General features: G+C 45.0%; 1 protein-coding gene across 3 annotated transcripts in view; it reads right to left on the reverse strand.

Annotated features, from left to right (window-relative positions):
* Positions 1-26,014, reverse strand: part of LOC147440766 (phosphatidylinositol 3,4,5-trisphosphate 3-phosphatase and protein-tyrosine-phosphatase PTEN2A-like) — a 103,221-nt gene that overhangs the window by 60,354 nt on the left and 16,853 nt on the right. For all 3 annotated transcript variants that reach the window (XM_086482600.1, XM_086482602.1, XM_086482601.1), the window contains 3 exons: positions 554-1,278; positions 333-434; positions 203-259 (listed from right to left, as the gene is read on the reverse strand). In XM_086482600.1, coding sequence (XP_086338726.1) covers positions 203-259; positions 333-434; positions 554-1,018 — 624 coding nt within the window. In that variant the 5' untranslated portion in view covers positions 1,019-1,278. The remainder of the gene's footprint in view (positions 1-202; positions 260-332; positions 435-553; positions 1,279-26,014) is intronic.

Below are 26,014 nucleotides of genomic sequence, written 5' to 3' on the forward strand. Positions count from 1 at the left end.
ACTTCAGTGGAACAAAGACATTCGCCTTACACTAGACAACCAGCATTTAAGCATCAACTTTAAACAGGAGCTTCCTCTTTATTAATGCACTGATACCCAGCTGAATATGCAATCACTGATATAATTCTCTCTCTAAACTGTATGCTTCCTTATTTGTAATTTGAGACCCTTCATAATAAGGAAAAAAGTAATCAGAACAAACCTTGTGGTGGGTTTCAAAAAAGTTAATAACTTCTTCCATGTGATTGCGATAGAACCCCTGCAGATGTTTGGAGAAATTTTAGCTAAGTCTGTATAATTCTAAACAGAAACTAAAGAGTCTAGATATTCACCTCCACATATCCAAGAAAGCCAGAACTCAAATCACCCGCTGGGAATCCCATAGCGATGATGTTGTCAGTAATGTATGCCAAGTCGAGATCAAAACCATCCTCCTGGAATTTCATTCATATTAAAAACAGGTAATTGAAAAGATGGATTTCATACAGGTAGAAAAACTAAGTACCTAGAGGCAGAAACAGAAAGCAAAAGAAGGCATTCATGCTTTGCTTACCTGGTACCTACGTTTGTTCTGAGACACAAGATGGCGAGCCTTCAGCTGGACTGCCTTCATTGCATTCTTTGATGTATCAAAAAACCCTTTTGCAATATTACCAAAAGCTCCTTCTTGGGCAGTAGGCATTACTGAGGGGCTTTCCAGTGGTGCATCAACAACTGGAATCTTTGGTGCACTTCGCCTGTTAAAGCTGTTGCTCAATAGAGAGAAAGGGTTCTTTGTGGCTTCACCAGAAGTAGAATTTGTTTGAGCATTGGAGTTTGGATTTATGCGAAGGTTTTTTGCCCAGTTTGCTAATCCAGCAGCAGAAAACTTCCCTGTGTCTGATGCAAAGGCAGTCGTGCTCTTTGCTGAATCATCGGAATGGAATTGGGTTCCTTCTGCGTTATGAGATTGAGGAATATCTTGAGAAACTTCAAAGGTCGTGGCAACTTCTTCCCTTGCCTTTGTGTTCCCGTCCATGATGTGAGCAGCACTTCACCACCACTAAAAATCCCTACTTTAGGTTCTCCAATTGAAACCATAAAGAGGGTACAAATGGCTCCCTGATGTTTTACCCATACTATGATAGACAAATTGCTGAGACAGGCCCGTACACAAGCAAACGTATGAAGAGCAAGACACCGAAGAAGACCCAGATGACACAGAGCTGTCACAAGAACATCCTTTAACCAGGGTAAACCAAAACCTGTCCCACTTTGACCTCCAGCTCTCTGACCTTCCTGCGAAAGGTGAGACGTGACATTACTTGGTCAGTAAGCCGGTCTCCATGCTTTGAAGGATAACTCTATGTTGAATTCCAAGGGTTAAGAAAGCCCCGCTTAAACTATGCCACCGCAATGCTAGTGGTAAAGAAAGCTCTATTACTGACTGAAAGAGATGAGACCCCACAAAGTAAGACACTTGGTCTGCAGACAATGGCTTGTAGAAATAAAATAGACCATGGCCTTTAAAACCTGTACTTCAAAACTATGTCAAAAATGTTCTAAAATGAAGCTTTCTTTTAATCAAAAGAACTCTAGCAACCCCACAGAAAATTCAACAATAGGTCTGCTGACAGCATCTCTGGTATGTAGAAACAAAGACACCACATCTAAAGCAAGAGCGGCCATTGTTCTTGCATTCATACAATTTGAAACCTACTGAAATCTACCTTTTCAAACATTTTCCAGCACGCCTTCAATCACGAAGTGAATATCACATTGATAATTCTTTTACGAGTCTTAGCTTGGAGCCCTTTTATCTATGGGATTACGGTCTATGCATAAGAGCCAAAGCTTTTTCAACAACAAAGATAGATAAAGAGGATGTGTATCACCACTTCCTAACATGAGAATGCTAAAAGACTAGCTTAAAACAGTTTCTCATGATCTTCAAAACTAGATAAAGTTCTTGGCCCTCACACCAGCAGCAAAAAAAAGGAAACTCTGCTAGTGCCACTGCACTATTCGCCGCCAAAATAAAAGTATGCTGTGGAGTTTTCCATGTGAGATTATGAGGGATGCAGGCTGCTATGAGAAAATGACCACCCAAAGCCATCACCAAATCAGGGGGTTCAACCGAAGAAAGAAAGTTAACTTGGTGCAAAAATACTTGGTCAAGTTCAAGAACTATCCTGCTCTTGATGCGAAGTGGATAGAGAACTTGGCAAATACTCCTTGGTTGTTAAAGCTTTACCTTGAGGCTTTTGGTTTGGCTGCCACCATTCCAAGAGTGCTCGTAGTAGATTCAATAGTTGAGTCGCTCCAAACGAGAAATCAATAGCAACACATGAACAGAAACTGCAAATAACTGAACTGAACTTGAACAGGGAGAGAAAGAGGAGGAGATTCGACACAGAACGGAGGAGTTCCGTCCCCAGGTGCACTGGCCCCAAAGACTGGCGCCCCTTTCGGTATTTCTTTATTGATTGATGATCACAAAGGTACAACTACCGAGAATCCAACTCTCCAAGACTGTGTCCAGATGCTCTCTGAAAGAAGCATCCCCAAAAGCTCTGCTCTCCAAAAGCATGTGAAAATCTGCCAACAGTTCAACCAGCGCAAAACACAGAAATCCGTATAATAGTGCCACGTGGCAGTCAACGTCTGCAGGCAACCCTTACGCTTTTGTCTTTTAGAGTTTAGGCCCTTGGGCCGGTGTCAATAAGTTCTTCAAGTTGTTTCCTTTAATCGATTACATGTGCTCTTTCATGTGTGTATTGTTGAGAGTATATGTAAAGAAACATGAAATGTCTGCAGCATTTTGCTTCATGAATGATTTGATGAATTTAGTGCATCTAGACACTGTTAAAGATTAGCGAGATCTGGATGTGATGGCTAAGTGAATGTGATTCTAGTGCATGAAAATTTCTATCTAGATGAGATGACTGGATACTCTTGTTAGTGCATTAAGAGTTCCGGAAGGATGACATGGCTACATAGAAATCTAGGTGCATCAAGAAGTTCGGGACTAGATGAGATGACTAGATTGAATTATTTCACCTCCGTGTTCAGTGTTATCTAAGTGCTTGATTTGTGAATTGCATGCTCTGTGAATGTATTGTCTTGTGGGGACGATCCTGGGCATGGTTTACTCGAATATGAAGGATATGAATCTGATAGTGACAAAATTTAGTGGATCAAGACATCTGTCAAAAGATCAACATTCTAAATATGTTACAATGATCATGATTTGTATCTGGGGCCCTCAACGGAAATGTGAATGTTCAGTGATTGATGTCTTTTTGCAAGTGCTGGAGGTGTGCAGTCTTGCCGAGAGAACCAAGGGGTTACGTTTTATAATGTACATATATATCTTCATAAAGTCATTCCGTAGAATACTGTCAGGCCATCAGTATCCCTAAAATCTCAAGGAGAAATTAGTGGCTTATTCAATCTAGGCAACTTGTGACAAAGGAGTGGCGTGGCTCCCCTCTTGTGCAGCACATACTGCACCAGATTCAACCTGTTGAATCGACATGCACTTAAGAATAGACACTGCTAAAAATCCAAAAGCATAAAGGTACAACTCAAAAATTGAAGACAGTCGGAGAAGCTTGCTCTTGACCAAATTATCGGAGGACCTAGCTTACAAATGCCAGAACTCTAACAACCTCTCTGCAGCTCATAGTGGACATAAATAGTGAGACCAAGTCGATGAAGAAGATACCATAGACACCCTAGCAACAAATCCTTGTTGGATACACCTCGGATTTGCTACCCTCAACTTTGTACGTTAGAAGAATGCCATCTTGAGCATCGGTTGCCTTTTACCACATCACCTCCAAGAATCCCCATTCTTGAACTGTGAACACCTCACGTCCAAAATACTCCAAGATGATGAACTGTTGAACACATCCTGCCCATGATCCGACCAACAACAATGGATTGGTGCACTCATCCATAGTGTTTTAGATCGTCTAATTGGTTCCTTGCCAAATGCATGTGCCTTGAACTCCGACCCACAAGTTCAAACACCGATAACTTGAATTGAGCATTGTTTGCCCCTCTCTGCCACTCACTTTGGCTGAAGCTAGTGGCGTCACTGGTCTCCATGTGACTAGAAGGCGGGAGCTGTCACAAACTGCTGACGTGTCAAAGCCTAAATAATGGAGCCAACTTGCAGATGCTGGCGGAGGGGGCTTAAACCCTAAGAAGAACAAGTAACAGAAAAAGAAGTCCTACCAACTTATGGGGACCCCGTCCAATGGGGCCCCAAGTGACATAAAGATTAAAATAAAGCAAGACCCGCAATTGATGATGTGGCAATTTCCAAAAATTGTGCTGACATGATGACGTGGCAAGCTATACGGATTTTCGCGTTTTGCGTTGGCTAATGACGTGGCAAGCTGTATGGATTTCCGTGATTTACGCTGGAAGTTTTTTGGCATTGCTTTTGGACCAAATGCTTTTAAAGTTTGAAGGCTTTTCATTGTATTTGATTTTTAGGCCAAGGGCCTTTAAATATGAGGCTAGGGCTCATTCTCTGGCATGCTTCCTGGAGAAGGTGCAGAGTCTGGAGTACTGGCTTGTACTGTGTTGATGCAATATAAAGAAATATCGAAAGGGGCGCCAAGGTTTGGGGCCAATACACTCTGGGGTGGAATTCCGTCACTCCGTGTCGCATGTCGTCTCTCTCTCTCTCTCTCTCAGTTCAGTTGTTATTGAAGTGATAAAAGTCCATTCAGTCTGTTCTTTTCTATTGGCACGTGGTGCCCGTCTTGTGACAGGAGTCCATGCCAATGTAGACTCCACTACACGAGCAGCCTCTTTGTTGTCCTTTCCTGAGTCACTATAACAGCTTTCCTCATGATGCTTGCTTTTACCTTTGTCCTTTGTAGAATCTTTGTCTTTAATAGCCATCCCGCATAGAATAACCTGAAACTGTCTCCGACTCTCCATGTTGTATCTGAATAAAAATGTCCACAAAGTCAAGATATATGGCATACTGGTGACCATATCCTCGAAGCTTTTGTGATGAATCACGAAAATAGCCAGAATCAAGGGCTTCCAAGACAATGCATCTGCCACTAAATTCTTTTGTCCCTAAACATGGACAATATGGAAGTGAAACTGTGACAGGATGTTAGCCCATCGCCTGCTTTTCCGAAAGCTGCTTCTATGACAAGAAGTAGCGTAAACTCTGATGATCCATAAAGACTGTAAAATCAGCTCCGAGTAAATAGTGTCGCCACTGTGTAAGAGCTTGGATCACTGCCAAAAGCTCTTTCTCATAAATCTGAGCTACCAATTCTGGCCGTGAAAACATCCTGCTTTCGTAAGCAATGACATGGCCTTCTTGCATCAAACTCCTCCCAGACTACGACCACAAGCATCACAATAAACTTTGAATGGCTTTTGCAAGTCTGGCAAAGCCAACACTGGTCAAGTAGTCAGTTTTTCTTTGAGCGTCTGAAAAGCAGTCACCTCCGTCGGTCCCCACGTGAAAGGGACTCCTTTTTGAGTCAGTAAATGCAAAGGTAAAGCTATCTCTGCAAACTTCCGAATGAACCGCCGATAATAAGAGCACAAGCCCAAAAAGCTACGAACTTTGTGAACATTCTTTAGTTCAGGCCAATCGCAGATAGTCTCAATTTTGGCCAGGTCCATTTGCATCCTTTCTGTTGGGACAACGTGCCCCAAGAAAAACATCTCTATGCTAAAACTTGTTCCAGTTGTTCTTCTATTTGGCACGTGGTGCCTAGAGTGGTTACAGCGGTATCAAAGCTTCAGTCATTTGCTTTTCCGACAAGCAAACCAGTCCTTCGTGAGGAGAAAATTGGCACTGATGGATTCCGAGGAGTAAGTACGGTTTCTCGCCAATGAATTGCACCACATATTTTCAAGGCATCCTCGGCACAATTCACCTATTCTGCACAATCTTCAACAGTTCTTGAGCTATATGATGCCTTCTGCCATATCTCTAGTATTTTACCATCCAGCACCCGACGGTGCAAGAGCTTTAGTCAATGTAACAGGGAATGGGCGAAACGCACCCTAAACCTTCCGAAACGGCACTCCAGACGCATCGGGCTCCCAGAACAGAGTTGAGAACAGAACATCATTCGAGAACGGGGTGTAACCGGAACGTTGACCCAGAGTCGGGGGGGACGGTGCAAAACAACAACTCTTTTTTAACTAGCCATTTGGGGGCAGATTTGGGGCTGTCTGGAGGCAGCTTTGGGGCTGTTTGAAATGTGCAACAGAAGTGAGTGATGGTGTATGGCTTAGGATAAGTCACCAATGGGTGCTCAAGGTTCCTTTTACTAACGAAAGGGAGAGCCTTGCTTGACTTAATGAGAGAATATGCAATGACCAAAACAAAGAGAGTGGAAAATTGTGAGTGCAAAGTGCATGAGAGTGCTGGGGGGGGGGGGGGGGGAGAGAGAGAGAGAGAGAGACGACACCAGATGGGGTCCCAAACCCCCCTTCAAGGACCCCCCTCTCTATTGCTAGAGAGGTATTTGCTTTAGATTGCACAAAGTCTGGTACAATGCTTCTAGATGTTGAGGTACTTGATGTAACAAACTTGGACACTCCAAGTCAAGATTCTACAGCGACACAGCAGAGATTCACTTCAAAACAGTTCACAGTTCACAATTGATTCGACACGGCCCGGCGGAGTTCCGTGCTTAGAGATATTGGCCCCAAAGACTGGCGCCCCTTTCGGTATTTCTTTTTGAAGTAATCTGTGTTCAAAAGTACAAGAGAGTGGGAGGGTTCTCACTCTCAGACTCTGCGTCTAGATACTCTGAGAAGTGAAGGCCCTGCCCATCAATTTATAAGTTACAAGGGATGCCCAAAAGCAGAGCCCCAAAAGCTTTTCTTTCAAAAGCTTGTAAAAATAAAGCAATGTTCCAAAAGCTTCTCAATTCAGCCAGCATAAGAATTATCCAACGCAAAAAGCAGGAATTCCGTAGAGCTGCCCGCAAATCACGAAAATTCCATACGGATGCCACGTCAGCTCTGTCAACGGAAATTACGCCGGAAAATCCGGGTCTGCCACGTCAGCACTAGTTCCGCGTTTCTGCTAGCCTGTTGTGAATGTCCAGTCTGCTTCCCAACTTGGGAATGTGTGTCCAGGGCCATGCCACGTAACCGGTTTGTGACATACCCCCCTCTTGAAAGCAGCCCTCGATTACGCCCGCAAAACAGACAGAGGCCATAAACTGTCTTAGCAGACATTGACTGTTAGTACCGACGCACTAGGAACAACACCTCTAGCACATGTACCAATCGACAGTCACATCATAAGACATCTCACATCAAAAAATCATTCCAATCTCAGACCATGATTAATCGGCAACGTATGTAGCAATCGCATCTAGATCCAGTCGGGACCTCATAGATGCCCGATTAACTAATCCTTATTGCACCTCATAGATGCCCGATTAACTAATCCTTATTGCAATCATGTCTATAGAGATTTATCAGACCGAAATGCTGCAGTCATTTCGTCTATCAGTTCCTGCACTCAAACAAGTCAAGTACAAATCAGTATCATATTATCGAGAATTCCAAATTTTAAAGTCATTACGACAGAATACGGTCAACCCACAGTATCCCTGAAACCCAAAAGGGACACAGTGACTCTATTATCAAAAATCAGGGCAATTTGTTGACAAAGGAGTGGAGTGACACCCCTCTTGTGCAAGCTCACTACACCAAATTCCGCCCATGCTTAAATCAAGGTTCTATCGGAGTAGACTATGCTAAACCAAATGCTTCAAGGTAAAGGTTTACAATCTGAGGAGTATCTGCCAGGTCCTCCTCCTCCATCCACTTCGCATCCAATGCGGGATAGTTCTTGATTTTAACCAAGAACCGTCTTATCGCTTTACCTTTTATTTTTCTATCTTTATGTGCCAATATCTGTTCTGGAACGAGTATCTCCTCGCTTTCCTCCACTTCGGGTTGCTCTTCTGGCTCCCCATCATCGGGCACATCGCCTTTAAAAGGCTTCAAGAGACTCACATGAAAAGATTTGTGAATTCTCCAAATATCGGGCAGCTTCAGTCTAAAGGAGACATCATTTATCTTTTCAGTATCTGGAAAGGTCCATAGTATCTCATGCTAAGCTTTGGAAAAAGTCGCTCCTTTCCCTTTTTCTTTCTCAGGCGTGCCTTCTCAAAACGTAAGAGCACCCAATCGTTCTCCTTTAATTTCAAATCGCGAGGATGTCGATCTGTTGCCTTTTTGTGTCTTTCCTGAGATTTCTCTAAAGCCTCCCGGACCTTGGCAAAAGCTGTGTCCAAGTCCCTCGTGTACTAGTCGGCTTCAAAAATCTTATCTTTTGTGCTTAAGAAGGGTGGAACCTTCAGAGCACCTTCAATAATCTCAAATGGTGCCTTCCCCATTGAAGAGTGTATCGTGTTATTGTGGGCAAATTCCACCAAGGACAAATACTTATCCCATTGAGTCTTTTGATCTGAGATGTAAGACTTCAATAAATCCAGTGGGACTGAATTTGCAATCTCAGATTCCCTATCAGTCTGCGGGTGAAAAGGTGACGAGAACTGCAACCGTGTGCCAATGTTCTCCCAAATAGCCTTCCAAAACAAACACGTGAATCGAGGATCTCTGTCGGAGACAATTGTCTCAAGCATGCCATGTAATCTGAATATCTGGGCAATGGACAGTCTCGCTAAGTGATCCAACTTGATTGTCTTCTTCACTGGAATGAAATGAGCTTGCTTGCTAAATCTGTCAATAACGGTCTAGATACCATCGTACCCACTCTCTGTCTTCTAGAGATCAAAAATGAAATCCATAGCAATACTTTGCCAGGGGCAGGTGGGAATGGGTAAAGGCTTTAACAATCCCTGTGCTTCATGCCTGTCAAACTTGACCTTCTGGCATACCTAGCAACTGCGTACAAAATCGTCCATGTCCTTGAGTCTCGGGCCAAAAGAAGTATCTCTCCACATCTTTCAAGGTGGTATCAATGCCGCGGTGACCCGTAAATGGTGGACAGTGGCATTCGGTTAGAACCTTTTCCCTCAACGGCTGTGTAACGCACAACATCGTTTTCTTCATCAAGTAGCCATCCCGAATGGAATATTCCGCTACTACCTCCCCATTCTGTATTCGACCGAATACATCTGCAAAATCTGGATCTGTGGCATACTGATTGACCATATCCTCGAAGCTTCTATGATGTGTCGCGGAAATAGCCAAGACCAACGGCTTCCGAGACAAAGCATCTGCCACCAAGTTTTTTTGTCCCTGCACATGGACAATGTGGAAGTCAAACTATGACAAGATGTTCGCCCACCGCATCTGCTTTTTCGATAGATGCTTCTATGACAAGAAGTAGCGTAAACTCTAGTGATCTGTGAAGACCACAAATTCGGCTCCGAGTAGGTAATGTCGCCACTGAGTAAGAGCATGGATAACCGCCAGAAGTTCTTTCTCATATATCTGTGCTGTCAATTCCGCCCTTGAAAACAATCGGCTCTCATAGGCAATGACATGGCATTCTTGCATTAAGACCACACCTAGACTACGACCACAAGCATCACAATATACTTTGAATGACTTCTGCAAATCTGGCAAGTCAACACTGGTTCTGTAGTCAATTTCTCTTTCAATGTCCGAAAGGCAATCACCTCTATGGGTCCCCGCAAGAAAGGGACTCATTTCTGTGTCAAAATATGCAAAGGGGAAGCAACCTCTGCAAACTTTCTAATGAACCGTCGCTAGTAAGAACATAAGCCAAGAAGCTTCTAACTTCATGGACATTCTTGAAATCGGGCCTATCACGTGTAGTCTCAATCTTGGCCAGGTCCATCTGCACTCCTGCTGCTGAGACAATGTGTCCCAAAAAGTGTATCTCTGGTAGGAAAAATTCATTCTTCTTTCATTAATCACCAACTTGTGATCGTGCAATACCTGAAAGACCTGTAGCAAATGTTCTCTATGTTCTGCCTCATCCTTGGCGAAGGCGAAGACAATAGTGTCATCAAGAAAACTGCCAACAAAAGATATGTACTCTCTAAAAATCCTGTCCATCATTCGTTAAAGGTCGCTAGAGCATTGGTAAGGCCAAAAGGCATCACCAAAACTTCAAATACACCGAAAGTCGTCCGAAAAGCTGTCTTGTAGACATCTCCCGACGCAATTCGGATCTGATGATATCCGTTCTTCAAATCGATCTTGCTAAACAAGAGGATCCCTGTAGTCGGTCTAGAATATCATCGATCCTAGAAACGGGAAATCTGTTCTTGATAGTGATTTTGTTGAGAGCTCTATAATCAATGCACATCCTCCAACATTCGTCTTTCTTAAAACCAACAACACCGGAGAGCAGTAAGGTGAAGTACTCGGCTGGATAAGACCCTTTTTCCAAGAGGTCTTTCACTTGGTTCATAATTTCTTTATTCTGTGCTTGGCTCACACAGTAAGGTGGCCGGTTCGGTGGTGTGCTTCCAAGTATCAGATTAATGGTATGATCCTCAGGACGAGCCGGTGGCAACTCGCCTGACAGGCCCTCAGAAAAGCAATCGGCATGAGTGTGGAGAAAATCTTGGCGTTCTTTATCAAGTTCAGACATATTTGTCCTATGTTCATCATTTAACTCTTTCAAAAAGATCGAGTAAACAAACAGACTGGATTTCATTTATTTTGAAACGGCCGAAGCCGATACAATAGAGACAGACTCGCCCTTGAGCTTCACATCAAGTATAATGTTTCGGCCCTTTTCAGTAGTCAATGTCGCTTTCTTCGCCTGATAATCGACCACGACGTTGTTCTTATGGTACGAAGGACGCCTAGGAGGACATCACAACCTTCCAAGGGCATTATGTAGAAGTTTTCGTGCCCCAAATACCCCTGACAATGCAACCGAAGTTTGCCAATGACAAGTGCAATGGCTACGTCCCTGCCGAGTGCCGCTAGAACTGCCTCTGCTTGTGGTCCCATTTGATAGGGTGTAATCTCGAGCCGCGCCGCCAATTTAGGTGAAATGAAGTTGGCCTTGGCTCCTCCATCAAAGAAAATCAAGGCGTCTTGATCTTTCACATTGCCCCAAGCTCAGCAAAGTTCTGTACTTTCATCAATCGTGCTTGGGTCAGTATCCATGCAATCTGGAACCAGTCCTGCTTTCATCTTGCCTTCTTGTCCACGTCCTCAACTGCTTTCAAACTCTCTGGCCTTTCTTCATCTTGTTCTTTCTATGCCTTTTTAGGGCACTTCGCGGAGATGTACCCATGTTCCCCGCATCGAAAACACTTCCCCTCTTTGATGTAGTTGGCTCTCTCCCGAAGAGTGATCCAGGGTCGTGCATCCTTATCTTTCTTTTCTTGGGGGCTCTTCTTCTTTCTACTTTCATTATTAGAAGTCTGTTTGGTTCTCTGAGTCATGATCTCATCTGTGAGGTAAGTTAGACTGCTTGAATGTATGGCAAAATCCCGTTTCGCATGACCCATCAATTCTTGAATAGATCTGACTTTTGTTCTAAGCAGTGATCTCGGATCTCTGCAGGAAGTCCACAGCAAAACCACTCAATCTGTTCTTTAAACGAGATCTTCTTAAATGAAGAGGCTGGTAGAAAAGAGCTCCAAAATCTCTCACAATATGCATCCAAAGAATCTCTCTTGGTCATCAGAAGATGATTCCAAGCAGTTCGTATAACTCGTTCGTACTCCCGAGTCAGCCAAGAAGAAATAAAAAGCCTTTTAAATTTCAGCCATTTAACCGGCGCTTTCTTGTTCAATAGAAGGGTGGACCACCATGTTCGAGCATTTCCCTTGAAGAAAGAGGTAGCACTCCGAATCTTGGAGTGCTCTAAGTAATGCCCTCCAGAGAAAGCTATATCAAATTGCTATATGAAGGCCAAAGCCCTCGAAGCATCTCGGAATCCAGAAAAAGTGTCAAACTTAATTGATTGTCCACCTTCTTTAAATTCTTGAACTTTCTTGCTTTTATCGTCGAGAAAGTCATATTGGTTGGCTTTATAAAAATGCTACTTCTATGCGTAAAATCTGTGATCCTCGGAGTCCGAAATATCTGAAGGCGAGTACTCTGTAGAGCTGTCAGAAACTGGGCGAAACTTAGGCTTCTCTGCCTTTTTCTTGCCCTTTCCGCAGCTTTGCGTTTTGCTTCGTTTTTCCCCTTTCCCGTCGAGTCAGAAGAGATAGAAGAACTGTCAGAAGAAGAAGAAGAAGAAGAACTGGATACTCCTTCAAATCGCACAAGCTTCTTTTGCTTTCTTGCGGAGACGAAAGTAGATTAACGACCCAAATAACCCGGGAAGTCGGTTCCTTTCTTCTGCTTTTTGTCGTGCTTTTTGGCTTTGTTATTCGCGTAAAAAAAGCTGAGTAATCCATGTATCAACCACCTCTTCCAATTCTTGCTCTGTAAACATCCTCAAAGTAGGAGGTTTCTTGAGTGTCGGTTTGAGGGAAGGCTCTGTGGCCTTCTGCCACTGGGTGTGCACTTCGTCAAAGGATGTCTGAGTCAAAAATTCTGCAAATTTCGGATCCTTCGCAAGGTTGATCATCATCTTTGTCGCGTCGTCAACCAATTGTCGACGTTCCATCTCTTCAATCTCTGCCTGAGTAGGCCAAGGCAGGCCGTACTCTTCGTGAGAATCTTCTTCGTGATCTCTTCCCGCATCCCTAGATGCAGAGGAAGTAGAATGTTCGTTGTTGGAATCCATAAGTGCCGCCAGAAAAGGATCCGATTTCCCGGTAGAAGAGAAATCGGCCACGCTCTCATACCACTGTAACAAACTTAGACACTCTAAGTCAAGATTCTACCGCGACACAGTAGAGATTCACTTCAAAACAGTTTGCAGTTCACAATTGATTGGACACGGCCCTGCGGAGTTCCGTGCCTAGAGATATTGGCCCCAATGACTGGCGCCCCTTTCGGTATTTCTTTTTGTATTAATCTGTGTTCAAAGTACAAGAGAGTGGGAGGGTTCTCACGCTCAGACTCTGCGTCCAGATACTTTGAGAAGTGAGGGCCCTGCCCACCAATTTATAAGTTACAAGGGATGCCCAAAAGCACAACCCCAAAAGCTTCTCTTTCAAAAGCTTGTAAAAATAAAGCAATGGTCCAAAAGTTTCTCAATTCAACCATCGTAAGAATTAGCCAGCACAAAAAAGCAGGAATTCCATACAGCTGCCCGCAAATCACGGAAATTCCTGACGGAAATTACACCGGAAAATCCAGGTCTGCACGTCAGCACTCGTTCCACGTTTCTGCTGGCTTGATGTGAATGTCCAGTTGCTCCCCTACTTGGAAATGTGTGTCTAGGGCCATGCCACGTCAACGGTTTGTGACACTTGACGACGACGACGATGATGATTGTGACGATGACGACAATGGTGTTGTCGTCGAGGTCAGATCTGCCATGCTAATGGCTGAAATCTGAAAACACTAGGCCTACTGCTGGGGATCTGCAACTGCGGTACTGCTACATGGTGGATCTGCAACTGTCCATGCATGCAAACGATAAAAACATTGGCTGTCTAAAGGCTGAATACGCTGGCTGAAATCTGGGCTGAATCCTGATCGTTGTCTGATCTGCTGCGATAGGGCGAATGCGGCGAGGATCTACTACCGAAGGGTTGCTGTACGGCGAGGCTATGGCTGATCTGAAAACGCTGATCTTATGGGCTATGGCTGATCTGAAAACGCTGATCTTATGGGCTAAAAATGCTGGTCTTCTGATGCAAAAACGCTGATGCAGATGGTTGCAAAATGCTAGACTCGGTGCTCTTTGAGAAAAAGTTGGAGATGCCTGAGGGTGCTGCCGGTCTGCTGGTGCTTGCCCTCCTTGTGTGTCTGCTTCTTCTGCTTCTACTGGGCGCCCCCTGCCTTGCTTATATAGGTGCCAAGAGATGGGTCGAGCAGTCCTACATCCTTCCACGATTTGGCAATCATAATAAAATGTCACTTATTATTAATAATGCCATAAGAGGTGGTTCACGTGCAACATGGGGAAAAATGGGTTCATACAGTGGAAAGTGCTATCATGCTTGGTATTGGGTACTGATGCTAATGATTCTGGGTTGTGCAATCAGAGGGTATGCAGCTACTCTAACAGCTTGCTCACATGCACATAGGGTTAGATGTGCACGTGACATCCCTCCCTTTTCAAGGTGAGGTATTGATACCGAACTGTATGGCGTCTACAGAGTCCACCAATCTTGCGAAGTACTCTTCGCTTGCCCACTCTGCTACGTGGGTCGTTCGATACTTGAAATTCATCAAAGTCTACAATGCTTGCTTCTATGGGCCACGCCGAAAGCGACACAGAATGATCTGTTGCGGCTCCAATGCTGTAACTTCTTCTATGATCTCGGGTCCACCTTCTTCAAGGATCTCCGCTAAGGAATATCCTTGAAAACACTTCAAACACAAAACCATAAACATATCCGTTCCTTGTCGAAAGACTGAAACAAGACTCTTCTTTCTAAATGACTAACCATCTAGCTCAAGATGCTCAGTTAACTCTGACTCCTGCCAAGCTTGATACCAATTAATGGCATCCCCTGATGATAGATACATGGTAGTAGTCAAACTTTAATGTTGCTTGTTTTCTTATTAGTCGCAAAGTAAGCTTTAAATTGATGCAACCAAGAATGAATCACAGATGCATCCATCTTACCATCATACTTACTAAACGTCAACTTCTCAGTGACTGGATTGATGGAATCTTCATCTCTACCTGTGCTACGGGATGGCTCACCAACCTCCTTGATTGGCTCGTCTTTCATGGAGAGTACTTGTAGGACAAGTCACAAACTGCTTATGTGGCCTGACCCTACCTAATAAAGTTGTGTCAACTTATGGCCAAGGGACGCAAAGAGATAAAAACTACGTAGAAGTCTGTTGACATGGCAGTTGTACGGACGCCGCAGATCACGTTGAGTGCTAACGTGGTTGTACGGATTTTCGCAAATCGCGCTGACATGGCATTGTACGGATTTCCGCAGGCAATGCTGACTACTTTTGGCTGCCAGCTTTTGGAAAAAGGTTGCTTTTGAGTTTCATGCTTTTGGGGCTCTGCTTTTAGCACCCCTTGTAATGTTTATAAGTGGCTCACTTCTCAAAGCATCTAGATGCAAAGTCTGAGAGCGAGCACCCGCGGGAGTTGTACTTTGCTCAAAGATTAATATTTGCTCAAAGATTAATATAAAAGAAATACCGAAAGGGGCGCCAGTCCTTGGGGCCGATCTCTCTTAGCACGGAACTCTGCCGGGCCATGTCGACTCTCTCTTGAATTGTGAATTGTTTTGAAGTGAATTTCTGTTGTGTCGCCACAGAATCTAGGCTTGATGTGTTCAAGTTTGTTATAGTGGTATCATAGCATGGCTGATTTCTCTTCTACCGGGAAATCTGATCCCTTTTCTCGCGACACCTATGGATTCCGAAAAGAATCAATCGACCTCTTCTGCATCCGCTGAGGCGGGAGGAGGCAATACGACAAATTCAAGCGACTTAGTAGAAGATGAGTACGGGCCACCCCGGCCCACACAGTATGAACTCAAGACGAACTAACTGCACCATTTTGGTCTCATAAATCTCTATAGACATGATCGCAATAAGTATTAGTCAATCCGGCATCAGTGAGGTCCGGGATGGATCTAGATGCGGTTACTAAATACATTGCTGGCAGTCATGGTCTGAGATTTAGAATGAATTTTTTTGTGATTGATTTGTCATGTAATGTCATGTGATGTCATGTGTAGTGATGTGACTGTCGTCTTTGTAGAAGTGCTAGATGTGTCATGTTTAGTGCGTCGGTACTTAGAGTCAGTGTCTACTGAAATGGTTTATGGCCTCTGTCTGTTTTGCAAGCGTAATCGAGAGCGATTACAGTTCTTTCAAGAGGGGGGTATGTCACAAATTGCTTACGTGGCATGACCCTACCTAATAAAGTTGTCCCAACTTATGGCCAAGGGACGAGGGGCCCTAGGGACGCAAAGAGATAAAAGCTCCGTAGAAGACTGCTGACGTGGCAGTTGTACAGACGCAACAGATCGCGTTGATTGCTGACGTGGCTGTACGGATTTCAGCAAATCGTGCTGACAGCGCTAATGTAGCACTGTACGGATTTCCACAGGCTGCGCTAACTGCTTTTGGCTGCCAGCTTTTGGGGAAAGGTTGCTTTTGAGTTTCATGCTTTTGGGGCTCTACTTTTAGCACCCCTTGTAATGTTTATAAGTGACCCAAGCTCACTTCTCAGAGCATCTGGACGCAGAGTCTGAGAGCGAGCACCCACGGGAGTTTTACTTTGCTTAAAGATTAATATAAAAGAAATACCAAAAGGGGCGCCAATCTTTGGGGCCAATCTCTCTTGGCACGGAACTACGCCGGGCCGTGTCAACTCTCTCTTGAATTGTGAATTGTTTTGAAGTGAATCTCTATTGTGTCGCGACAGAATCTAGACTTGGGGTGTTCAAGTTTGTTACAGGACCAACTCTTGCATGCGTTGGTCCCTCTGCGCCTCTCGTTCTAACTCCATAGCCGCTCGCTTCTCTTCGCCTACTATGCGTTGAGCCTCGCGTGCTAGCTCACACTCAAGCTCCATAGCTGCCGGTCTTTCTTCACGATCGCGGTCCATGGCAGCGTGTTACGCCTCTTGTTGTAGCATCATGTCCATCATCGACTTGACCAAAGCCTCCATAGGGTTTGGTGCAATTTGTGGCGTAGATGGGGATGGGGGAGGATCGGGGAACAATCCTCCTAGTGTAGAAACTTCGTCTTTTCCAACTCCACTCTCATCACCTTCATGCAAAGTATCCATTCCGCTTCGGGTAATGACAATGCACTAAAGACTTGGGTACTTGGGGTTCTTGAGATTCTTGAGTACTTGGGTTCTTGAGGGTCTTGAGTACTCGGGATTCTTTGTCACAAGACGGGCACCACGTGCTAATAGAAAAGAATAGACTGAACAGACTTTTAGCACTTCAATAACAATTGAACTGAGAGAGAGAGAGAGAGAGAGAGAGAGACACGGAGTGGCGGAATTCCACCCCAGAGAGTGTTGGCCCCAAACCTTGGCGCCCCTTTCGGTATTTCTTTATAATGCATCAACACAGTACAAGCCGGTACTCCAGACTCTGCACCTTCTCCAAGAAGCATGCCGGAGAATGAGTCCTTAGCACATATTTAAAGGCCCCTGGCCTATGAAAAGCAGTTTACATGAAAAGCCTTCAAACTCAAAAGCTTCTGGTCCAAAAGCAATGCCAAAAAGCTGTTAATGTAAATCACGGAATTCCGTACGGCAGTCGACGCAAAACGCGGAAATCCATACAATCTTCCACGTCATCATGTCAGTGCAATTTTCGGAATTTCCATACAGCTGCCACGTCATTAGCTGCCACGCAAGACTTTCAGTGTGTGTGTGTGTGGGGGGGTTCTCCTTTATTTTAATCCCCATAAGTTGGTAGGACTTCTTCTTCTGTTACTTGTCCTTCTTAGGGTTTAGGACCCTCGGCCGACATCTGCAAATTAGCTCCCTTCTTCAAGGCTTTGACACGTCAGCAGTTTGTGACATCTCCCCTTCTTGAAAGAGAGTAATCGTCCGCGATTACAGCATATCTACAAAACAACTCAAGTTAGCTCAAAATTTTCCGAGGGTCATTCCGAGGGACATTCCAAGGGACAATCAGTTTTCTCTTTTTGTTAAGGAGTTAGCTTCTCTTTTCGGCTCTTTTGATCAAGGAGTTAGCTTCTCCTTTCATCCAAATCGGAACTCTTGATATTCCGGCGTAGTAAAATTAGCCATCACAACCAGACCGTATTGATCTTCCACGGGTGTCTTGATGCACTAAAATTATAGACCCGGGCAATCTCATCTAATTAGGAATATTCAGTGGTTGGCACATCACAATGCAGCACAAATGCTTACATATGCATGTTACAAGACATAGAAACATAAAGCCGCCGATGAACACTCCCCCCGCAAATAACCATCCAAGTCTGGGCCATGAGTTGTTCAATGACTCCCTCATCACTCCTCCCGCAAATAACCTAAAAAGGTCCGGGCCATGAGATATAGAGGCCTTTTACAACCAAACGCCCCACAGACTGCAGACTGCGTCGTTTGGAGGTGCTGAGAGTAGCCACTGTTCAGACTTCTTAATACCCCCCCCCCCCCCTAAATAACCATGCAGGTCCGGTCCATGAGTAAAAACATCACTTTTCAATCATCATTACTCCCCCCGCAAATAACCACAAGGGTCCGGGCCATTAGTACGAACAAGCATTCCCAAACATCATGCTTCACCCTCCACTTGGGAGTAAAATCACCAATCATTGAAACCAGTATTAAAACTAGAGTCAAACATTTCAAGTCGGCACCAAAATAGGTTCAAAACAAATACCATCCATTTCAAACAAATTCCAACAAGTTCTCAAACAGATTTCAAACTTAAAAAGCAATCTCAACATCGATCGAGCTCGAAAAGTCGACTGACTTTCCATCCTAAAACCTGCACCAAAAATTAGGGTTAGATTCCTTCCATAAGGTCGTAGCCGTCCACAGTACGGTCCATCAGCTCTTGGACAGACAGTGTTCTTGTGGCAGTGATGGTAGTCCCAAGTCATAGCAGTCACACCGGACCTCCGAGGTTATCAACAAGAGGCACCTGCTGAGAGATGTAAAGAAATTTCAAGTTATAATCTGCTAGGATTTCCATGGCAAGCATTCCAGGATACCCCACTCTGTCAGAAGTTGCACTCCGAAGGAAGATGTCAAAAACCATATAACTTTGAGCAAAAATTTTCTTGAAAGCTTGCCAAGTACTTGGAGTATACTGCTTGGTAGCTATCAACATCGGCATGGAACTGCCTTTAAGAAAAACAACAGCTCTAAACAAATCTTAGTCCTTCTCTTGTAAGTGATTTTTATGGCTTATGCCCTGTAAGACATGAGCGGTGAAGACGGGAGCGCGCCCGATGCGCGATGAAGTAAGGATGGGAGTGGCTAATAAGTCCGGGGTCGGAGCACGAAGCTAAAATTTCCAATGAACTTTTGAAAGTGCAATCTTGCTCTGTCTGCTCCTTGGTAGGACCGGTATGCTTTCAGAAAAGCACACGCCTGATGCTCTAATACCACTGTCACAAGACGGGCACCACGTGCCAATAGAAAAGAACAGACTGAACAGACTTTTAGCACTTCAATAACAACTGAATTGAGAAAGAGAGAGAGAGAGAGAGACGACACGCCACAGGGAGTGGCGGAATTCCACCCCAGAAAGTGTTGGCCCCAAACCTTGGCGCCCCTTTCAATATTTCTTTATATTGCATCAACACAGCACAAGCCGGTGCTCCAGACTCTGCACCTTCTCCAAGAAGCGTGCCAAAGAATGAGCCCTTAGCACATATTTAAAGGCCCCTAGCCTATGAAAAGCAGTTTACATAAAAAGCCTTCAAACTCAAAAGCTTCTTGTCCAAAAGCAATGCCAAACAACTACCAGCGTAAATCACGGAATTCCATACAATAGTCAGCGCAAAACGCCGAAATCCGTACAGTCTGCCACGTCATCATGTCAGCGCAATTTTTGAAATTTCCGTACAGCTGCCACGTCATTAGTTGCCACCAAGACTTTCAATGTATGTATGTGTGGGTCCTGCTTTATTTAATCCTCTATGTCACTTTGGGGCCCCATCGGACGGGGTCCCCATAAGTTGGTAGGACTTCTTCTTCTATTACTTGTTTTTCTTAGGGTTTAAGCCCCTCGGCCGACATCTGCAAGTTGGCTCCCTTCTTCAGGGCTTTGACATGTCAGCAGTTTGTGACATTCTTGGGGTTCTTGAGTACTTGGGGTTCTTGGGTTTCTAAAACGTTTTGTTTCGGAGCTCAAAGAAAGCGAAACACAGGTTTTGTTTTACATATATGTACCTATAATTATACATTTGAATATACATACAAAATCACCTCTCAAGACATGAAATACCAAAATCTAGATGTGAAACTTAAGTCACGAGTGAACAAGGTATCGATGATTTGAGGCAACCTTTGTACATGGCTTACAAAATCCCCAAACAGGTGGTTTAGTTAGAGTTACGCCACTGTTGCTTCGCCATTTTGTACGGCTAGTGATTGTCCCACGTTGGCCACCCATCGCACATCATGTAGATTGCATGGGCGAACACTTTAGCACATGTCTGGCCGGTCATTTTTTGAGCCCGACTGGGTGCGCACATTTTTAGCCATTTTTAGGCTTTTAAGTTTTTTGCACCAGTTACACATTTTGCCCTACCTCAACCTAAGATTCTATAAATAGAATGCTTAGGGTCTTGTAGTCATTCAGATTGTGTATTGAGAGCATCATTTGCAGAGCACTTGTGTTCTCTCTCTCTCTCTCTCTCTCTCTCTCTCTCTCTCTCTCTCTCTCTCTCTCTCTCTCTGGCGCACGTGGCTCACACCCTCTCCATTGCTCACTCTCACATGGTATCACTCGCCAAGCGTTGAAGAATCTGCATTGATTTGCTTCCAAAAGGCTAGCGCTAGCAGTTTTGAGCCCTTCCGTCACAACAAAAACTGAAAATCAGCCTAGCCTTTTTTGGACCAGCCAACGTTTTTGCATTTACCGGTCTCGATCTGCACACCTCTTTCAGGCGCTACACTCCTTGCCAAAAATCGCACCCAAAACAGCCCAGATCAGCCTTGCGTTTTTGCTGGCAGATTTGCGTTTTTGCATCTGCTGGCGTTTTTTGTCATCTTGCGGTTTTTTGAAGACTAGCTGCGTTTTCATTATCACGCAACGATTCTGCACCAGAGTTAGTGGCTTACACTTGCCTGGAGAGTTCTCTATTGCAAAGAACTTGCAGATCTGCACCTTGGTCAAGTATCTACAGCCAATTGACACGCTTTTGGCATTGATTACTTGCTGTTTTTTCTCTGTTTTCAACCCCTCGACGGCTGAGAAGTGCGAGAACCCCCTCCTTTGACACTCTGTGACGCTCTTGTACCGACGGGTGACGTACAAGCATGCTGACATCTCTATTACAGCAGCGTTTTCAGCACCCTTTGCAACGTTTTTTAGGGCGGACAGCACGCTGAATTTTTACCTTTTGTGCGGTTGATCACTCCCTTGCTCATCAAGACACCGTCCGGTGGTTGTCTGCGCGGTTAACCTTCATCGGCGACTTGTGATCTTATCGATCTACCTCTCGGACTACTCTCTGAGCACAACACATGTCAACTCCGAAGCAGAAGGGACAACAACTGTCCCAAAAGGGGGCCACAACATCTTCTGCGACTACAGCCACTTCCACTTTTGCGACTACGTCGACATTTGCCGACGCAACATCCAACACTTATGCCCTCACCCAGTTTGCTAAGGAGAAGAAGTTGGATTTACACAACTATTCTGTGTGGAGGACACGAGTTCGCACAATCATTGCCTACCATCGACTCTCGGAATGGTTGAATGATTTCACCCCTTCGGCTACGAAGCCTTCCCTTCCTACCGCCACTCAGGACCAGATCGACGATGGGTGGATCGGGACATACGAGTCTTCACCTTTCTTATGATGAACCTCTCGGACCTCATCACGAAGGAAGTTTCCAAAGAGGAGCATGCACATCCATTGTGGAGACGGATTCTTGACCAATTTGAGGAGACCTCGTTTGCCAGACAGATCACACTTGAACGGGACTTGTACAACGTCCAGTGCAAGGATTTCAACTCAGTCGATGAATTGACCCACCGCATGCGAGAACTCTAGGACGACCTTGTCTCTGCCAGAGGCGACATCACCTCGGCACGCATAGCTGGCCTCTTACTATTCAAGCTTCCCTCACCCTTTGATCCCTACTTTCAAAGTTTGCTCACTTATGGACGTACCTCTTTTCCCACCTGGGACGAGATTCTCCCTTGCCTTAGACAGATCGAGGGGCATTCCGAGCCGGACGTGCTGTTGATGCAGAAGGAGCTTTGATAGCTCAAGGAGGCAACAAGAAAGGTAAAGGTAAGAAGAAGAAGAAGAACAAGGACATCGAATGTTACCACTGCCACAAGAAAGGGCACAAAGAACCAGAATGCAGAAAGAAGAAGCGAGACGAGGCCAACAGGGAGAAACAGACAGCCTCGACTACAGTTGTAGCCTCTCACGAGATGGCAGGGACCGCTCAAGTGGCAACGACGGACCACGCTCTTGCTACATCGCAGTCAGGTACTTGGGTTGTTGACAGTGGAGCCACCACTCACATGACTCCCCAACAGTCTTGGTTTAGCTCTCTCAGGGAGACTCATGAGCAGACCGTCACTATGGGTGACAACCATGAGATTCCAGTGTCTGGCACAGACCAGATTACGCTCTTTCGTTCTACCTCAGACCCGAAGCTCAGTTCAATGGAGGCACTTTACGGTCCGGACATGGCCTTCAACCTCCTCTCTGTGTCAAGTTTAGACTCTCAAGGAGCTGACATACACTTTGGGAGTGGCACAGTCATCATTTTTTATTCTACGACAGGTACTATCCTTGGACGCATTGAGCGCGATGGTTCCCTATACCGCCTCACTGCTCTTCTGTCTCGGACCACGGAGTCTTCTTCTCTATGGCATGCACGATTTAGACATCAATGCTATCAACAGCTTCAACAGGCTGCTAGGACCTCTATGGTGGAGGGTTTACCAACGATACGCTCCTCATCAGGCGAATGCGAGGCTTGCCAGATAGGCAAGCAACACAGGGTTACCTTTCCGAAGCAGGCATCCAACGGAGCTTCGGCACCGCACTGGTTCACATTGATCTATGTAGCCCGATGAGCACTCCTTCATTTTCTGGCTCATAGTTTTTGCTTGTGCTTGTGGATGATTCCAGCAGGTACACTTGGGCTTCATTCTTAAATCTGAAGTCAAAGGCTTTCCGTTTCATTCAGAATTGGAAGATGATGGTTGAAAAGGAGAAGGACTTGCACGTCAAATGTACTCGCTCAGACAGAGGGGTTGAGTTCACCTCGGAGGACTTTGTACAGTGGTACAAGTCAGAGGGCATCCAGTGCCAGCTGACTACTCCCTACTCACCTTCCCAGAACGAAGTTGTTGAGCGGAAGAATCAGACTATTATGGAGATGGCTCGTGCGATGCTTAAGCACGCATGCTTCTTTGCCGCGGGTTTACTGAGCAAAGGCGGGCAACACGACGGTTTACATCCAGAACCGTTCTCCTACACATGCTTTGCAGAACATGACTCCCTATCAGGCTTACTATGGGCGCAAGCCCTCTATCTCACACTTTATGATGTCCGGCCTCTGTCCATGTGCCATAGGAGAAGCAATAGAAGGTAAACTTCAAGGCGAAGAAGCTCATCTTCCTAGGCTATTCACAAGAGTCTGATGGATACCGGCTTTATGATCCTGACACCAAGACCACCACAATTAGCCGTAATGTGACTTTCATTGAGCTTTTCAACATACCTGCACAGGGGGACAATCACCCTTCATATGACCAACTTGTCTACACTTGAAGCATCTTCCTTCACTAATGTAGGTTCGCAACTCAACAGGAGAGAGATATCTCCCTTTCTTGGGCTGATTTGGCTTTGCTTCTGCTTTGGAGGCAATTCTTTTCTTCTTTTGCGAAGAAGAAGTAGAGGTAGGCTGCTCATGGAGAGCCTTCTGCTTGGCATGGTAAGTGCTTTGCTCCATCTTCCTGGGAGTACCCTTGTCATGTATTCCATCAGCCATGGGGGCCGATTCCATAAGTATCTGCAAGTTACCTCGAGGGTAGAGCTTCATAGCCTTTTGCAAGGCTTCCTGCAATCCTGCTTCAAACTTGCGCATCTTTTCCGAATCGTCAATCTTCTTGAATGGAGTGACTTTCAAGAGAACGTCCCAAAACCTATCCACATAGCGTGGAACAATTTCGTTCTCCGACTATGAAAGTCGATCCCATTCTTTCTTTACCTCTTCCTCATAGTCTGGAGAAAGGAACTGTGCGTAGAACTCCTTCTTGAAAGCAGTCCAATCTTGGGGTTTGCGATCTTCCAGTATAAGAGTTAACCACCAACTGCTGGCGGTGCCTTTCAGGTACATACTGACATGGCGAAGCTTGGATAATTCTTTAAAATTCCCTTCAGCAAATGCAACTTCGAAATGGCGGATGAAAGCCAAAGCTTTGTCATTATCACGCCGTCCATTGTAGGTGTCGAATTTCACATCTTTGTCTCCCGACTTGAATGTTTTCTGCCTGTGGTGCTTCTTCTTATGGTGCTCCTTCTTTCTATGCTTAGACTCTTTGAGTACAGGAGTCCTTTCCCTTGAATGCACTTCTTGCTGCAACGGATCGTCCAGAAACATGTCCTCTGGAGCAACGATGTCATCCAGATCCTTCATGAAAGAAAACTGAGGAGAATCAGGAGGATCCTGCTCTTGAACCTTTGGGTTAAACCGCACATGACATTCTCGAGGTTTCCTCTGCCTCTCGTGCATGCGGGAGGTTCCAATCAAAGGATCTTTCCTTGGTTCTGGCGCCTTTTCGTTCTGCGGGATTTCTCCCGACCCCATCAGCATTTTCTCCTTCCCTTTCTCAAGAGTATGGAGAATCTTTTGGACTTCTGGATGGGAGAGAGCTTTTTGCAACTCTTCCACCTGTTGTTGAAGGAAAGAGAACTCTATCTCGCGTCCTCCCAATTCTGCAGTCTGCTAAGAGTCGTCAATCCCTTAAGGAAGAGAGAGATAACCTTGCTCTGATACCACTGTCACAAAAATACGAAAGCGTAAACTGACTTTTAATTGTACTTCAAATACTCAAGAGAATTAGAGAGAGAGAGAGAGAGAGAAAGCTTGACACTTCATTGGGGACCAAAAGATGGGTTGGTCCCCCCCCATAAAGAGAATATCTTTATTACTAAGGGAGAATCTTTACAAGCACAGGAACGGGGCGAAAGCCCGTCCTCTATTCTTTCTTAGCCTTTTTCTGCTTCTAACTGAGAGAGTAGCAGAACTGCTCTCTGACTACTGAGACGATCTATCCTCTTCTGCAAGATTTTGGGAAGCTCTCGTAGGGGAGAGTCTACCTTCCACAAAACTCATCGGAAGCTCTCACGAATGAGGGTCTATCTTCCGCTAATTGTGCCACTTTGGACGTAATCATTCCTGCAATCAACCAACCACAGAAACATGCAAAACACACACACACACGCTTGCTGTAATTTTCTGCACATAACCAGAAATTGTTACCTGAGCGCGTACCAATGCCAAAATGGAGGTCCTTTTCGCGATGGAAATGCTCCAAACTTGGTGTATGTGTAGAGTAGATAGTGGGAAATGAGATTCTATTAAGACTTTGCTGAAATTCACCCTAATACAAGTGATTAGGGGCTGAAAACAGGGAATTAGCAGCAGCTAGACAAGGGAGAAAGAGAGTTTTCTACTACTTTACGCGATGAAACTTCTCCGAAAGCTGGATGCAACCATGAGAGGCCCTGTTCTAGGTGATGGGTGCTCAGAGGCTCCACATACACCACAAGGTGCTGCTCTCAAGCTTCAATGGAGAGCTTCACTGCGTAGAGGATGGTCAGCTTGGGGGGGTAGTGCATTGCCAACCTGGCAAGAGGGGGAGGGACTGCTCTCTTATAGCCTCCCAGAAGAGGGGACACTAGCATGGAGAGAGAGAGAGAGAGAGAGAGAGAGAGAGAGAGAGAGAGAGAGATTGCATGGGAAAGTGTGCCAAGTGGCACACTTACTTTAAAATTTAAAAACCATTCAACTTTTGACTTTAAAAATCCTATGTAGTTAATGAAATGTGCAATTAAGTGCACAACTGCACACATAGATGCAACAAATGAAAACGTTAGCTGCTCCCTAGCGCATTGTCGTACCAGCAATGCTCTGGCATTACCTGTTCGCACTTGTCCGGCCATTTGGTCCAGCGCAAATCATTTAAGAATACTTTTAACTAACTTATCCTAAGGCCGTAAAATAATCAGGCCTTAGGGTTGATAGTCTAAGGATCCCATCTCATTCCTGTGCTTGCACTAGCGTGCGTAATTTTATGAGCCTGAAATC

This window comes from Adiantum capillus-veneris, chromosome 15, assembly GCF_014529385.1.
Source record: "Adiantum capillus-veneris isolate H3 chromosome 15, ASM1452938v2, whole genome shotgun sequence".
NCBI classification, from domain to species: domain Eukaryota; kingdom Viridiplantae; phylum Streptophyta; class Polypodiopsida; order Polypodiales; family Pteridaceae; genus Adiantum; species Adiantum capillus-veneris.